Genomic DNA, 17,513 nt, shown 5'->3' with positions numbered 1-17,513 from the left:
TATGTATTGTTTTTTGTTTCTCTGTGTCTTGTTTGGTTCTTCTCTTTTTTGTTCCTGTCAGTTGTTTTTGTTTGCTGGTATTCCATACATTCCCCCCCATTTCTTTTTTTTTAAGCTATGTGTTTCAATGTGGGTCTTTCATTGGTGGTTACCATTAGGTTTTAAGAGAAAAATTTTCATGTATACAAGAGTCCTTTGTCTTATGAGTGCTTCTGCACTCCATCCTCCATAGCTACTGCTGACCTTTATTCACTCCCCTTTTATCTTCTTGTCACAGATTATCCTTGTTTTTATTGTAACTTTGTTGGAGCTATTACTTGTAGTTTTGATGTTTTGTTTTTTGAGTTTGGTCAAATAACTCCCTTGAGTATTTCCTGTAGTGTGGATTTTCTGGTGATATATTCCCTCAGCTTCTGTATGTCTGCAAAAGTTTTTATTTCTTCTTCATTTTTGAAGGATAATGCTGATGGATATAGTATTTTTGGCTGACAATTTCTCTCTTTCAGTACTTTGAATGTTTGTGTCTACTCTCTTGTAGAGTTTCTGCTGAGAAGTCTGATGATAACCTAATGGCTCTCTCCCTTTAGATGTTATATTCTTCTTATCCTAGCTGTCCTGAGAATGTTTTCTTTTTCAATGACTTTGGACAATTTTATTATGATGTGCCTTGGAGAAGGTCAGTTTTGGTTGAGGTAACTAGGAATTATGTTTGCATCTTTGTTTGAGGGTCTAACTTCATAGACCAAGGGACTTTTCATCAATTATTTGTTTTAATAGGCTCTCCATTTCTGTCTCCCTCTCTTCTTCTGAGATACCCATTGTTTTTATATTGCTATTTCTGATGGAGGTAGAGAATTCTTGTAAAGCTTTATAATTTTTTTTAAATTCTTTATTTTTTTTATTTTTTTTATTTTTCTGAAGCTGGAAACGGGAAGAGACAGTCAGACAGACTCCCGCATGCACCTGACTGGGATCCACCTAGCACGCCCACCAGGGGCAACGCTCTGCCCACCAGGGGGCGATGCTCTACCCCTCTGGGGCGTCGCTCTGCCGCGACCAGAGCCACTCTAGCGCCTGGGGCAGAGGCCAAGGAGCCATCCCCAGCGCCTGGGCCATCTTTGCTCCAATGGAGCCTTGGCTGCGGGAGGGGAAGAGAGAGACAGAGAGGAAGGAGGGGGTGGGGGTGGAGAAGCAAATGGGCACTTCTCCTATGTGCCCTGGCCGGGAATCGAACCCGGGTCCCCCACATGCCAGGCCGATGCTCTACCGCTGAGCCAACCGGCCAGGGCCTTTAAATTCTTAAGTCTCTTTCTTCTCTCTTTATCATCTTTAGTTGCCTGTATTTTATGTCATTGTTTTGATCTTCTATCTGGCTTGTTCTATTAGCTACACTTGCTATCTCAATTTTCAATTCATATATTGAGTTGTTCTTCATCTGTGTGTGTGTATGTGTTTTTTAAAGTTTCTATTATCTCCTTGGTGAAATACTTATTTTGTTCATTAATTTGTTTTGAACTCATTGAATTGCTTATTAGTGTTTTCTCACATCTCATTGAGTATTTTGAGAAATTCAATTTTGTAATCTCTATTATTTAACTCTAAGATTTTCATGTAATTGAAATTTTTTTCTGGAGGTTTTTCATTTTCTTTCTGAATTATGTCTTTCTCTATGTAGTCATGGTATTTGATTTTTTTTCTCTGATGGCACTGAGAGTGGTATTTTTAATAAATTTAACAAAAAATAACTCAGTCACTTTGGGCTTCTCCCCTCTCTGGAGAATTGACAGACAAAAACCCAGACAATTTGGTCTCTCTGCTCTCCAGAGCTGACCATGAGTGTGTCTTAGCATTTGATTCTCTTCTCAAACCTTTCCACCTTTAGTCCATTTGGTGTGTGAATCTTTTCAGCAAGCTTGTGAGCCCAGATGGGGTTCCTTCACTGCATAATAGCTGTTCAGTTTGTTGAAATTTCAAGGGGAAAGATCAAGGGTATCTCTCATGCCATCATTATTCTGATGTTATTTTGTCATTAATTTTTGATAGTTTAATACAGGGGTCCCCAAACTTTTTATACAGGGGGCCAGTTCACTGTCCCTCAGACCATTGGAGGGCCAGACTATAAAAAAGCTATGAACAAATCCCTATGCACACTGCACATATTTTATTTTAAAGTAAAAAAACAAAACGGGAACAAATACAATATTTAAAATAAAGAACAAGTAAATTTAAATCAACAAACTGACCAGTATTTCAATGGGAACTATGCTCCTCTCACTGACCACCAATGAAAGATGTGCCCCTTCTGGAAGTGCGGCGGGGGCCAGATAAATGGCCTCAGGGGGCCACATGCGGCCCGTGGGCTGTAGTTTGGGGACCCCTGGTTTAATACATAGTTTCTTGGAGAAGCCCTCTTTGGATTGAGATAACTAAGTGTGCTGTTTGCCTCTTGGATTTGAAGATCTAGCTCTTTCCATAGGTTTGGGAAGTTCTCATCAATTTTTTGTTTGAATAGGCTCTCCATTCCCTTCTCCCTTTCTTTTCCTTCTGGTATGCCTATTATTCCTTATTTTTAAGTGAGATGAGGGGAGATAGTGATACCAACTCTAGTATATGTCCCCATCAAGATCGATCTGGCAATGCCCAACTGGGGCTGACAACTGAGCTATTTTTTGTGCCAGAGGCTGATGTGCTCAGACCAACTGAGCCATCCTCAGTGACCAGGGCCAATGCTTGAACAAACTGAGCCACTGGCTTTGGGAGGAGAAGAGGGAGAGACGGGGGAGAGGGAAGGGGAGAGAAGCAGGTGATCATTTCTCTTGTGTGCCATGACTGGAAATCCAACCCAGGACATCCATACACCAGATTGACACTCTATCCACTGAGTCAATTGGCCAGCGCACCTATTATTCTTATACTGCTGTGTTTGATGGAGTTCTTATAGATTTCTTTCTTTTTTTATGCTTAAGTCTCTCTTCTTCCCTCTGTATCATTCTATATATCTACCTTTGATATCACTAATTCTTTTCTCCATCTGGTAAACTCTATTTCTTATGCATACTTATTTATTCTTGATCTCTTACTGAGTTCTTTGTGTCTGTAATTTCTGTTTTGTTCTTTTTTAAAGTTTCAATCTGTTTGGTAAAGTACTCATTTTGTTTGTTAATTTGTTTTCTGAGACATTCGATTGCCTGTCTGTATTTTCTCACATTTCATTATTTTCAGAACTTCAATATTAAATTATCTGTCATTTATATCACATATTTCCTACATGTTTACTTTTGCTTTCTGGATAATTTTCATTTTCTTTCTGAAGTGCCTCACTATCTTGGTTATTCATAATATTTGAAGGGTTTCTTCTCTGGCTAGGCATCTATGTACAAGTGGCATTTCTCTAGCAGATTACTATAAGGAGGTCTTTCTATTATTTTCCAATAGGTGGCACTGAATTGCAAGTATTTTAGCTCTGTAAAATCTCAGTGCTGACCCCTACCCCATCTCTGGCTGCAGTCAGTGAAGCCATGACATGTGGTGGTGGGATTTGCTGAGGGAACCTGGGGCCTTCTTCCTTTTGCCCTCCAAGTAATGGCAACCATGGACATCTGTGGGATTCCCCTTGCGTCCTGACCAGTCACAGAGAACATATACCCTTTGCTCAGGGGAAATAGTGATTCTGTAGTACCAGTTCTCAGGTTTGTTAATAATGTGCTCCATAATCCAATACAAAAGATAAAGGGGGCAAGTTCTGGGAATCTACAAGGCAGCAGGGCTCTGTGGCTTTGCTTCTCTTTATGAAATGCTGACCATAAAACAACTGCAGCAGCACCCTTCTGCTCGAGTTTCTATGTTCAGTTGCAGCTTTTGCTGTTCACTGCTGCAAGAGTGCCCACTGAATCTCTCTGCACTCCTGGATGTAGGAAGCACTAGTCATGACTGTGTTCCCCCGCTATGCAGATTGAACCCACTGTGAGCTTCCAGCTGCAGGGTTGCATCCATGATTTGTTTAAGCCATCCTCCCTTTTTACCTCCCTCATTTGTTCCCACTTGTCCACCTTTAGATGCTTCAATGTGTAGATCTCTCAAAAATGACTTCATGTTGAGAATCTTTTGTTGAGCTATAGCTATTCAAATTGTTGGAATGTCAAGAAGAGAGAACAAGGACATCTCTCATTCCAACATTTCTCTGATGTCACTATGAGATCATTTTAATATTAAGTTTTGACAGTTTTAGAATATACTTAGGTTTGTTTTGGGTTCAGATTTACTCACTGTGGGCTTTTTTAGGTTTCAATTTGGCCTGTAATAAGATATTAACACAGGATAAATTCAGTGTTCAATAAATTATTTTGGAGTTCTTGAATTAGTTTAAATTACCACTCAAAACTTTGAACTGGTAGATTTCAGGAATACTAAAATCTCTTTGATTAATTGTGCTTCTTTCCCAAGTTATCTTAAACTGAGAGATGATTTATTTTGAGACATAGTCAATATAATGAAATCACAAATGACTGAACTAATGTAGAAAAATCTCAAGAGGTCTTTCTTTCAATGATCAAGCACAGCGGCCTATTGAAATAAACCATCTTCAAATTAAGTCAACATCAAAAATCTTTAAGTAAAATCTAAACTTTACCATAACCATTGTCATATTTTTATCTTTTGTGTTTCAGCTTAATCTGAAAGGTAAAATTATTGCTTTTATTCTTTAGCATCTTTAAGTGCATATGTGAGAAGACGTTGATGGGTGTGTTTAGTAGGGATCAAACACAAAGTTCTACTACAGATTTTGTCTGACCTTTTCTTGACAATTATTTGTTTTTGTAAATGAAAATAAATCTACTTGAGTGAATGAATCATCATAGTTTGAGTATTCTGAGCTATTTGATATCAATAAATGGAGGCGATAAGTCCTGATAATGAAAGTTCAAGCTAAAATCTCCACATTATGCAAACTGTGACCTTTAATGGGAACATTTTGTGGTGATGTATCCTTACTGGATTTTCTCTCTTTCTTCTTTGGCTATGGACAGATCATCTGAAATTATTGGTTTCCTGTTTCTTATTTCAAAGCCTTACTAATGTGTTAACCATAAAGTTTCTATTTGGAGTTGTATAAAAGTTCACAGGCATAAATGTGATGAAGAAATATTTAAGATGTAGAGCTAATATTTCTTAGAAAACAGATTGATTGGCAAAAGTTTATATTGCTTATAGATAAAAAATATTTAAATTGTTCAAAATTTTAGATATGGTATTATTTTGATTTGAACATAGTGAGAATGGACCAAGGAATGGCAAGGCACAGAACTGATCATATAACAATAAACAGTTAATATAATGGTTGTTAAAATTATGTTACAAGAAATTTGTTTACTATGTTACAGAAGGGGGAAATGAGCAGACTTTGGTTATGTTTAAACTGATGGATGGGATTGGTTACCATGTAAGGCTTTGAAAATTCTTCCTGTATTTTGAGGCCCAACTCAAATTGCCCTCAGGCCTTTTATATGACCTTAGTGTCTCAATTAATATCAATGAGTTTTTCTGTTTTATCATGTTCCTTTTATCTCTTTTTTTGCATTCTCTTTACTGTGCCTTGTGTTAAGGGTTAATGATAGAGTAGAAAGAGCATAACATTGTAGTGAAAACCCAGTTTAGACTGAGTCCCCATTCACTCACTGGGAGACTGGGAAGAGAAATAGGAACTCTTGTGGTTCCTGTGAGAATTCAATTAGAAAGCATAAGGTATCTGGCACCAAGCAGGCACTCAAATGTCAGAGTCTTTCCCATTTCTGAGTTTCATGTCTAATTTCTCTGATAGTTTGTAAATTCGTTTTGTGCAGAAAATGTTTTATATTCATAGTGCCTGTGCATAGTAGGTTCCAAAAGATTACATTGTTGAATGTAATTTACTGACCTGCGGTGGAAGCTTAGTACTGTTATTTCCCATTTCTTTTTCCTCTGCCACCTTGGATTGAGATAAACATGTTGCTTTCATGAAATTGAGGATTTAATTTAGTTGAATGCCATTATAATATAACTTATTCCATAGAGCTTGAAATAGTAAGGGTCAAATCATTTCCCTAGAAACTTAATTATATTCTGTAAAATCCTATTAGCCTGTCTTACAGCATCATAGGCGCAGTAAAGTTCTGGTGTGTTCAAGATGGTGCAGTCTCTATCTGTAGAAATCCATCTAATAGCACACAGTAAGCATGCTGTGAAGAGAGAGAAAATGCAAATGTCTTGCAGATGACATTACTTGACATTTTCAATCACTAATCTTCCAAAGTATGTTCTGATTGACTAAAATAAACCAAGAATTCAATTTCTTGTGAGCTCCCTCTACTTAATTACTTATTAGTAGCAGAACAGTATTCTATGATTCACTGCAATTTGTCTCCTTTGTGTTTATATAGTATCTGCCTTAAAAATAACAGAAACATTCTGATTCAGCAGGACTGATTTCATAACTCATCTGTGTTGTAGAGCAGAAATGAATAAATGTTTTCTGAACATGCTACATGTGTCTCGATCATCAAAATGATGGTTTTCTTACCTTCTCAAAATATATAATCTGGAAGATCTTCCTGGCTGATGTTCACTGGGTGCCTATTCTGCATAGATATTTCTACAGAGGCAAGCAGCTACTTTTACATAAACTTGTTTGCATGGTTGGAATGTGAGAGCTCTTTTAATTCTTCCTCATTATGATTTGAAATTATACATTCGTTGCACTTTTTTTCTTTAAATGTAGCAGTGTATATGCTAAGACATGAAGAGGTTTTTTTAAATCCAGTATATTCTTCTGTTGAAATGAGGACTAAATGGACTTTCATACATGCAATAACATTGGTTGTACAGTTTCTAATCTTCATAATCATCCCTAATTATTTTACTGAAAGGCAATTAGTTAGCATTTATTATCTCTGAGGCTCAGTATCAACTATTTCTTTGTGTTAGCTAGTTTGAAATTTGAGAAAAAATATGCTGCTATCCTAATTATTTATTTTTGTTTTTAATTTCAGTTTCAAAGGACATTTGAGTCTCTTAAAAATGTCTCCAACAAATCTGACCTCCAGAAAACCTACCAGAAGCTTGGGAAGGAGCTGGAAAATCTGGATTACTTGGCCTTCAGACGTCAGCAGGTAGGAGTCAGGACTCTCCTTGGTGGAGGAGATGAATGCTTTAGGCTTTCTGCTGTCCTGCCTCTCAGGGTTAGGTGGGGCTACGGACACTTTCCTTCTGATGTTTAGGGCAGAAGTAGGTTGTGCTGTGCTGTGTAGACACATCTGTTTTGTGACTTCCTGCAGCATTCTCTGTGGTTCTTACTTTTAGATGTGCACTATAGGGGTTAAAATAAGGGTTTCCACACGTGCCCTTTTGTCTTTCTTAAAGGAAACTCCTGCTCGTTTGTAAAGGTACAACTACCCTTTGGATGCTTCAGCAGCATAAAAGAGAACCTGTATGAATGCTTGACCAGATGACTTTTATATTTGACAGGGGGATGCTTGAGAAAAATTCACCTGAAGACCAGGTAAACGATGTGGTTGTACAAACAAAATTAAGTAAAAGATTCATAAATATACCAAAATATGAATCAACCTTCAGTTTTCTTATCTGATCTCTGAAGATTAGTAAAAATTTGCTAAACATAAGGTCGAAAGAAAATATATTTTACATTTCTGCCTTATTTAGATCCCAAGAAAAATTCAGAGCGAGAATTGGTCAGGGTTGCTCTTATAATTATTACTTTATAATATCATTAATCATTGAAGTCTACGTGTGTGAGAGACACTGCTGCAGCTAACCTCTTTTCCCAAACTGGATTTTCTCCAGTTTCTTCACAGCCACTAGGTGTCAGGGTTGTCAAGCATTTACTTTGATGGAGTGTTCATTCCCATCAGAACCGCCAGTTTAAATTAGGTTGCATGAAATTTGGGAATGTGCTCAACGATGGACAGTGTCTAGAAAAATGACTCGGTGGCTGACTCGGATGGCCAGGCACCAAGTCCATTACTTACAAGTCGTTCCTGTCAGAGTGGCAAAAGGTGTGACTCTCTTGCCATTGTCAATTTCACAGATTTTGCATCTTTTGTATGGGGTTTTTTTCAAAGCAGGACTTCCTGTGTGTAGTTACATCCCATGAAGTCAACACAGTATGATTTAGAAATACAGACTTGAAAAGAGAATTATATTTTAGACTTTGCTTTCTCACAGATTTACATGGGCACTTAACCTTCCCAAGGGTCTGTTTTACTGGAACTATATTTGTTTTGTAGAATGTTCTGGGGAGAATACAATATCTCTGCACATACTTTATATGAAAAATTTCAACTATCCATTTAAGTAACTTTTTTAATTTTAATTTTTAAATTAGTGAGGGCCAAGGTATTAGCACATATAACAGAAGCAGTTATAGTTACTGAGAGCTAGCTACTGCAGTAAGCTTCCAGATTATGCTGCTTATAATTCATACTGTGAGTCACTGCTCTGGCCCATGCAACTTTTAGTATGGTCTTGTTTCCAAGAGCCATATTTTACCACCAAAGAGTATTTGAGTTGGCAGGCAGTAGTCACTGTTCTCTTCTCTTATCCTTTTTCATTAACACATTCTCAGTGATTAGATTCTTACATTAGCTAATTATGACTTCGGAAAAATAGGAATGCTTCAAGGGCAGAACTCTGGCAGAATGTTGAGGACAGATAGGTAAGTTGCATGTATATGTGAGAAAAATATGGGCACATGGGGTGTATCTACATGTATAATTGTATATTTGTAAATCATAATTACTATTTATTAAATGACAACTATCTACTACATAATGTAAGTAATAAATTTTGGATTAGATAATTAAATGCTTATAACAATATATAAGGGTTGGTTTTATGAGCACCATTTCACAGATGAGAAAACTCTTGAAAGAGTTAAATAATTTCCTTAAGGTCACTGGGCTAATAAGACTTGAAGCTGGGCTTCCAGGATAAGTCAGTCTGACTCCAAATCTGGGCATTTCCGTGGTCTCGTTCCCAATATCCCTGCAGGGAGCCAGGCTGGAGGATAGTAAAGTGAGGAGTTCTAGGCATGTGGAATGAAAGTGGTAGGAGAGGCTGACCCAGGACTTAAAGAAACATTTGAAAATGGATCCCCCCCACCCCCGCGAGAGGCAAAAGACAGGGTCAGTGTTCTCTTTCTTGTTCTCGCACGCAAATCATCCAATATATACAAAAACACAAAATGACTTTTGAAAGAATATATTCAGACAGATAAAAAAAATGTATAAAACTTTATCTTAACAATTTCTAAGTGTTATGTCTAACAACTCTAGTTCTAGTGAAATTTATTCACAAAAAACAATTTTTTAAACTCAAAGGGACAAATCCTTATAAAATGGACTTCCGTGCACATGTAACATACTGTGAAACCTTTGTCTGACCAGACTCCATCTTTTTTTACATCTACTGATCATTTTTTTTCTTCCTGGAAAGGATAGAAGGGGAATTGGAGGGGAGTGGTCAGAAAGAGAGGATGCTAGAACGTCAGTCACAGGAAGAGACTAATAGGGATAAAATAAAAGGGATAAAGTGAGGGAAGTTTAAGTGTACTGGTTTTATACTATAGTAAGTTAAAAAATCGATTTATTAAAATTTTAAAAATCTCAAAATAGGAAAAGGGAGAAAAAAGAGAGGATACAAGAAGACATAGTGAATAGGAAGATGGCATAGGATAGCAGAGACAAAGTTTGTTGACTTTCCTTTGTACTTCTGACTGCAGCAGTTTCCTAAAAATTTGTAATATTAATCCAGCTCTTCTTATTTATTTATTTATTTATTTATTTTTTCATTTTTCCGAAGCTGGAAACGGGGAGGCAGTCAAACAGACTCCTGCATGCGCCCGACTGGGATCCACCCGGCACGCCCACCAGGGGGCGATGTTCTGCCCATCTGGGGCATCGCTCTGTTGCAACCAGAGCTATTCTAGCGCCTGGGCAGAGGCCACACAGCCATCCCCAGCGCCCGGGCCATCTTTGCTCCAATGGAGCCTCGGCTGCGGGAGGGGAAGAGAGAGACAGAGAGGAAGGAGAGGGGGAGGGGTGGAGAAGCAGGTGGACGCTTCTCCTGTGTGCCCTGGCCGGGAATCGAACCCGGGACTCCTGCATGCCAGGCCGACGCTCTACCGCTGAGCCAACCGGCCAGGACCCAGCTCTTCTTATACCAAAACCACAGGTGAACTGTGTTTACTGGATGGGCAGGGTTCAAATAGAGTATTTGCTCCTCCCTGACGTAGTGAAGTTTGCCTTTTTATCTCCTATCCTACCCATTTAAATTCCCCCAAACCTCTTAAGCACATGCTAGTGAGTTTCTCCTACTGGAAAAGACTCAAGTATCTGTAAAATTGCAATACAGCGTGAAAGCTTCTGCCTTATAAGGCAGGATTCTTTGTCCCAGAGAATTAGTCATGGTTTGTTTTCTGGTCCAACTATATTTATCATTCCTCATTGTGACAGAATATAAGCTCCATTAGGACAGGGCCTCATCTGTCACTTTCGATTCTGTGTTGTCTGCAGTGCTCACAACAGTATCTGACCCAGGGCAAATGCTCAGTAAATACTTGTTGGTGCTGTTGTTGCCGCGAACAAGAAAGCTTGCAAAAGTTTTGGCCTCAGATTACAGACAATTAAAATTGATGTGTTGCTACATTTTTAAAATTCATAAGGGCATTAACTCTTTGCTTCCTGGATGTGATATCAAAAGCTGATGGATTGTCCTGTACCATATGTATTATTTAGGCTTTCTGCTAACATGTTTCATTGTCATCCATTTCTTCAAACAAGAATAAAATATTAATATTACCTTAACTATGAGTTATGGCTATCCAATAAGTTGACTATAATTATTATCTTGGACTCATTTGTTAGAATTTATTTTCTGTCCCTTTCTGTGAAATCACATCCCCCACCTCTTTTCCATGACATTTTAAACATAACTTTAAGAGATTTCTTTTCCTGGGCCAAATAGATACCTGGAGTATTTTGTTCTAGTCTTTTATGTCTTTTGGAGGGTTATTATGTTTTATTTCCTAAATGTGAGCTTAGCTATTTCTTTTTTCTTCTTTCTTTCTTTCTTTCTTTCTTTCTTTCTTTCTTTCTTTTCTTTCTTTCTTTCTTTCTTTCTTTCTTTCTTTCTTTCTTTCTTTCTTTCTTTCTTTCTTTCTTTCTTTCTTTCTTCCTTTCTCTTTTCTTTCTTTCTTTCTTTCTTTCTTTCTTTCTTTCTTTCTTTCTTTCTTTCTTTCTTTCTTTCTTTCTTCTTTTCATCTCTCTTTCTCTCTTCCTCTCTTCCTTTCTTCCTTTCTTTCTTTTAAAGAGTGAGTGCTTTTACTTCCTTGGGCTATATTTTAGGCTGAGGCACAGCATCTCTCCATTTTCCCACTGTCAAAAAGACTAATGATAAAAATAGCCTTGGTTGGAAAAGGTAAGGGGAAGTCACAATAGATGAGGTGGTATGTTTGCCAGGATGAGTCAGCTTGAAGTAAATGGATGACAAAGTAGGAGTAACTGGAGAACGTAGAGACTTTTTCAATTTTTAATATCTGGAGATGTAATTTTAGGGTGTATCTGCTTGGACCGTTTGATTTTTATTTTCCTGGTTGATGTTACATAGAAATGGCAAAAAGCAAGCTTCAGCTGTTACATAGAGTCCAGATTTATGTATTAATTTGAGAGATTATAAATCAAGAAATTTCCTTGGGACTTTGCTTTAATGGTATGGAATAAATTAAAGACATATATGTACTTTATATTTGGTATACTGTTTTTCCAAAATAGGCTGTAAGTTAGGTATTATTTTTAACATTAAAAAAAAAAAAGAAACTGCAGTGTCAAGGGCAGTACAAACAAGACGTGGCTGACTACAAAGCCCACACTCTACCCTGCACTATGTTTGATATTCGAGACTCTAATTTAATTCTTCCCTCTCTTTTTCTACCCTTAGTACTTAGAGTAACATTATAAGACACATCCCTTTCCAGAGGCTTCTGAAGTCCTTTGATATAAGTTATAGTTGATATCATTGTGCTAATCATTATGTAGACTAAGGCACACTTACATATAGATGTAAAGATATATAAAATTAAAATATTGTGCTTCAGATACACATCCATGTTGGAGCATCTCATATACTCTGATCATCTTCTTCTTTCCCTGATCATGGCTGCTAGCTATTCTTGCCTTCTGACATTTTCACAAGGTTTATCTAACTTGATATTTAGAATATTTAGCTCCTTTTTATTTACTTATTTTACTAATTTTTCTTTTAAAGCCTAACTGAAGTCTGGCTTCCCTCATGACACTTTATCCTAACTGCTAGTCAATATATAAACTCATCCTTCTTAGCTTTATCTGTGTACAATTTAGCATCCAATTGATTATGTAGTCACTGAGGACCCACATAGTGCAGGGTAGAGTGTGGGCTTTGTAGGCAGCCACATCTTGTTTGTACTGCCCTTGACACTGCAATTTCTTTTTTTAAAAAATGTTAAAAATAATACCTAACTTACAGACTATTTTGGAAAAACAGTATACCGACTATAAAGTACATATATGTCTTAAGTACTTTAAAATAAAGGGATAAATATACAAAGGACATAGTGCAGAGCCTGGCATATTGTTGGCATGAATGGTAGCTATTACAATGTTTTAGTATTATTCTCATAAGTCATCTTCTTAAATGGTTTATAAGTTCCATAAGAATATGTTCTTCATTTTACATACTTTTGTACCAAACATGGGGTCTAGTACTGTCCTGGAACAGGATGGAATGCTTTTGGACATAAGTAATTGAGTTGCTAGTGATCTGTGTCACAAAAAAGTAATGATACCTCTCGAGTAAGTATCTGCAGTAGTATTTGTTTCTAATATGTTTCTAAGGTGATATCTCTTGATGGGCAGTGAATTTAAGGTCCTGAGTATTATGCCCTGGAAATATGTGGTAGAAAAAAGGTCTCAGACCCAGTGTTCTGTGTTCATCTCAACTCATATAATACTTGCATCCTGTGCATCTAAACTTCCTTGTGGTTCCAGGTGGTATTGTACAGCACAACGGTGTTCTCGGGTTAGTGGGGATGTTCAAGTATCAACAACTGCTTTTTTTCTTTTACTGAGCTTAGTGAGTAAAGCCTTTTAGATAACTCCAAAACAAGAAGGGTATACATAATACCTTGTAAAGTAGGAATTAAATATAAAATGATCCCTTATCAATGAAAAAGTAGAAAGAAGTTAGATGAAATTTCTTTAGTGAGAAAGACTGCTGGTTAACACTCTTGCTTTGAAAATAAAATTCCAGATGGATAACAACTGAACACACAGTTGATAGTCCTAGGCTTACCTTGGAATTTACGAACTCAGTCTATATAAGACAACAATTTAGGCCTCCTATGAAAACAATGCTTAGCAAAATAAAACTACATAGTGTTAGGCTTGTTATAGTTGTACTATAGCATATAGAGAAGAGGCAGTTGATAATTTCCAGTAATAGCCTTCCACCACGTAAAGACTTATAGCAATACAAATGTATGGATCATCAGGACAAGGGGACATGCAAAATGATATTTATTGTACCAGAGTTGCTTATGTGTAAGCACAGTATAAAGTAGACCTATCTTCCCATTTACATAAACACTAAAATGGAAGTTATGAACATATTTTACTTAAGACCTTTAAAAATCAAATACATCTGCATCTGGAATTATTTAGAGGCAATCTATAAAAGAATGTAATTGGGGGCTAGGCTAAATGGGTAAGAGGGAAGTGGGTAAGAACAACGGGTCTAGAACAATGGGTCTATAAACAGATTCACTTCAGTGGCCTTTGCTAGATGAAATATGTTAATAGCTTAACTGAGTGAAGGTTCTTCCCTTCCTTGTTCTGTAATTAACTCAATTCTCCTGAAAGAGTTCTAATTGAATTATTCCTTTTAAAAGTAAGAGAACCAGATTCCTACATCAAATATTCATGTCTATCTTAGATGATATTCTGCTTATTTGCCCCATCAAGTAAAATGATTTTTATATCATTTATAAAACTGTTTCTGAAGATCCTAAAGCATTTCAGACATTATTTAAAAATTTATTGCACAGGTATAAAAAATGTTTAATTATAAGACAGGGTGCTAGCAAAGTTCAAGCCAACACAAATGTGTTTTATTCTACTCACCACATATGCAATTACATTTTTATTCAAGTGTACACAGTTGTTTGTCTCAAAGAGAAAAAAAAGAGATAGCATTTCATAAATTCTTCAGTTTTCTGATTAAGACAGAGAGAGAACGAACACAAAGAAGGTTGGATACATTATTCAAGGTCATTTTGATTAAACAGCAGATCCAGAATTAATGTTTACATTTCTTAATCTAACTTTTTACAATAGCCATCCAACTATTTTCACTACTTCATAAAATGCAGATCTTTGCAGGGTGATTTAGTTTTCCATTTTGTGTGTGTGTGTATGTGTGTGTATGTTTGTGTGTGTCACAGAGACAGAGAGTCAGAGAGAGGGACAGATAGGGAAAGACAGACAGGAAGGGAGAGAGATGAGAAGCATCAGTTCTTCTTTGTGGCTCCTTATTCTCCTTAGTTGTTCATTGAGTGCTTTCTCATATTGCCTTGACCATGGGATTACGCAGAGTGAGTGACTCTTTGCTCAAGCCAGCGACCTTGGGCTCAAGTTGGTGAGCCTTGCTCAAACCAGATGAGCCTGCGCTCAAGCCAGGGACCTTGAGAATTTGAAATTGAGTCCTCTGCATCCCAGTCTGACGCTGTATCCACTGCACCACCGCCTGGTCAGGCTGATTTATTTTTCTATAGTTATAGTGTGAAGTTAAAAACCCTTATGGATTTTTATGTAAGAACTTCACCCTTTATTTAAATTAAATGATCAAAATGATGCCTGTTAGTTATTTGTTCTCCTTCTAAAATTTGATTTCCACATTGGGTACAGTTAATGGTCATGACAAATAAGTGTCTTCGATTAAATTAGTAAAGTAAAAACATTATAAAGACATCTTTTAATTTCTAAGGTTTGCTGTTCTCAGGGATTGTTTATTTGTGACACTTAGGTAGAAAACAGTTGAATGAAGAACATATTAGCTGATTTTCATGTACTGGAAAAGATTTATTTATTTTTGAGAAGGTTGTTTTGCTATATGAGAGTTTGCCTTGTGGGCAGCTTACAGCTATTTTATAGTGTGGAATACTTATTGAAATAGTTAATACTTTTTTGTGGGTTATTTTACAAATTTATAATGCTGATAGGAATTTCAGAGGTGGTAAAAGAAATCTTTAGTGTTTGCATCAATGTGGCACTTATGCATGTCTTATGTTGACATATCTAAGTCCCTAAGATTAACAAGTTAGTATTGATAAAAAATTAAATTCCTAAAAGAGTTACTTCTGAAAATATCTTCTCTATAGTCTGTTCTGCAGCTTCTCTATAGTCTGTTCATGCAAAAAGGTAAGACTCAAAGGTAAGGTCATGAACTCTGTTGGCTGGAGATGCAGAATAAAGGAAGTACACAAGAACCAGAGAACCATAAACTAATGTCTTTTAGAATTTATCTAACTCAACTATTTTATTTTTAAAATGAGAAAAATAAGGCCCAAGAAGATTATATATCTTGTATAAGGCTATACACTTTACTAATGGCAGAGCTGGGACAATAATATGAAATTATATAATTTTTTTGTGTGTGAGTTCCTTAGCATAGGTCAGCCAGTTGCATATATTTTGCTCTCTTTTTTAAATTGAATTTATTGGGGTGACATTGGTTCATAAAACCATACAGGTTTCAAGTGTATGATTCTATAACATGTCATCTACATACTCCATTATGTGCTTTCCACTCAAAGTCAAGTCTCTTTCCTCTACCATTTATTCCCCCTTTGCCCTCTTCTGCCTCTGGCCCTCACCATACTATTGTCTGTGTTTGCTTTTTCCTTCCTTAATATCTTTGCCTTTTGACCCAGTGCCTCAACCTTCCTCTCCCCTGACAGCTGTGTTCGTTCTACGCACCTATGATTTTGTTTCTATTTTGTTTGTTAGTTTATTTTGTTCATTAGATTCCACATGTAAATGAAATCATGCAGTACTTGTCTTTCTCCAGCAAGGTGTATATTGATCGTTTGATAGCTCTAGTTTGAATCCTAAAGCCGAGAAAGGACCTACATATTTTAAAAGTATTCCTCTTCTTTTTGAAAAGCTGAATGATCTGGGAGACTAGGCTGGTTACAAAAAATCCTTTCTAATGTTAAAGCTCAGCTGTGTCTGGGATGAGAGGCTCGATGGCTGGTAGCATTTGTGGAAGTAAACCCTGTTCACTCCAGGGAATGTCATGCTTCTTTTGGCTCCTGAGTCTTGAGTAGTATTTCTTCTGTTGTAACATTTGCAACGTGTTTAAGCAATGACATCTCATTCATTTATGTGAATAAGGAATGAAGGTGACCCTCCTAGTCTCTTGAGAGCCCGAGAGTGGGTCTTGAGGAGCCTCTGTTCTTTCCTGTCCCCATAAAGGGTGTAGGGAGAATCTTTCTTAAAATGCAGACTCTGGCCACCCTCCATCTCCACTTTCTTACACAATGAGGGGCCTTCTATTGGCTGTTCGCAGAAATGTACAACAGAGGACTGAAAGGAGAATATAGCACATTGGGGCTTTCAGTCAAGTCTATTTCTTTCTGATTATGCTTTCATCCCAATAAGAGTTTATGATCTTTCAGGTCAGGCCCTAGGAATCTGAACCAGAGTATAATTTTCTATCAGGATGGAAGGAGGACCATCAAGGGTGTGGACTTGCCTGAATCTGTAGAAACTTTGTTGCTTTGGAACGATAGTGTCACCTAGGGTTCAGTTTCATATCAAAATATAGAAATACCCAAGACACTTTTAACTTCTCTCTTTCTCACTCTCCATATATCTATAGTGTATATCCATTGAGGTACCCATAAATCAAAATCATTCAGTAGTAACATAATTTTTTTTAAAGATAATGTTATCTTTATTTAATATTTCATTTTAGAAGAGAAATTACAAATGTCATCTGGTTCAGCTCTTTCAATACATGGATACAGAAATAATACAGAAAACACATTAGAAATTTTTAATTTTTGAATAATTTTTAGATCCAGTGTCCTTTAAACCAGTACTTTCTAAACTTTAATATGTGTACAAATCATGTAGGGAATTTTGTTAAACTACAAATGTCGGTAGGTTTGGAGTGAGACTGGAGAGTCAGACACGCTCCTCAGTGATACTGATGTTGCTGGCCCATGAGTCACATTTAAATCATTGTCAGAAAGCATTATTTCTAGTTGTGTCTCTAGAGCCGAAAATAGTCCTTGGGACACAGCATTTAGTAAATATTTTGGATTTGAGTTATGATCTAGTAGTGAGGTTTGTGCCTATGTTTTGGACATAAAAGACATTGCTATCCATTATCACAAATTTTATAATTTATTTTGCTGTTTTTCT

General features: G+C 36.8%; 1 protein-coding gene across 4 annotated transcripts in view; it reads left to right on the top strand.

Moving 5' to 3' along the window:
- Positions 1–17,513, top strand: part of CTNNA3 (catenin alpha 3) — a 2,003,993-nt gene that overhangs the window by 223,231 nt on the left and 1,763,249 nt on the right. For all 4 annotated transcript variants that reach the window (XM_066349268.1, XM_066349266.1, XM_066349267.1 and 1 more), the window contains exon 5: positions 7,026–7,145. In XM_066349268.1, the coding sequence (XP_066205365.1) occupies positions 7,026–7,145 (120 nt within the window). The remainder of the gene's footprint in view (positions 1–7,025; positions 7,146–17,513) is intronic.

This window comes from Saccopteryx leptura, chromosome 9, assembly GCF_036850995.1.
Source record: "Saccopteryx leptura isolate mSacLep1 chromosome 9, mSacLep1_pri_phased_curated, whole genome shotgun sequence".
Taxonomy (NCBI): domain Eukaryota; kingdom Metazoa; phylum Chordata; class Mammalia; order Chiroptera; family Emballonuridae; genus Saccopteryx; species Saccopteryx leptura.
This window is presented reverse-complemented; position numbering and strand designations above follow the sequence as displayed.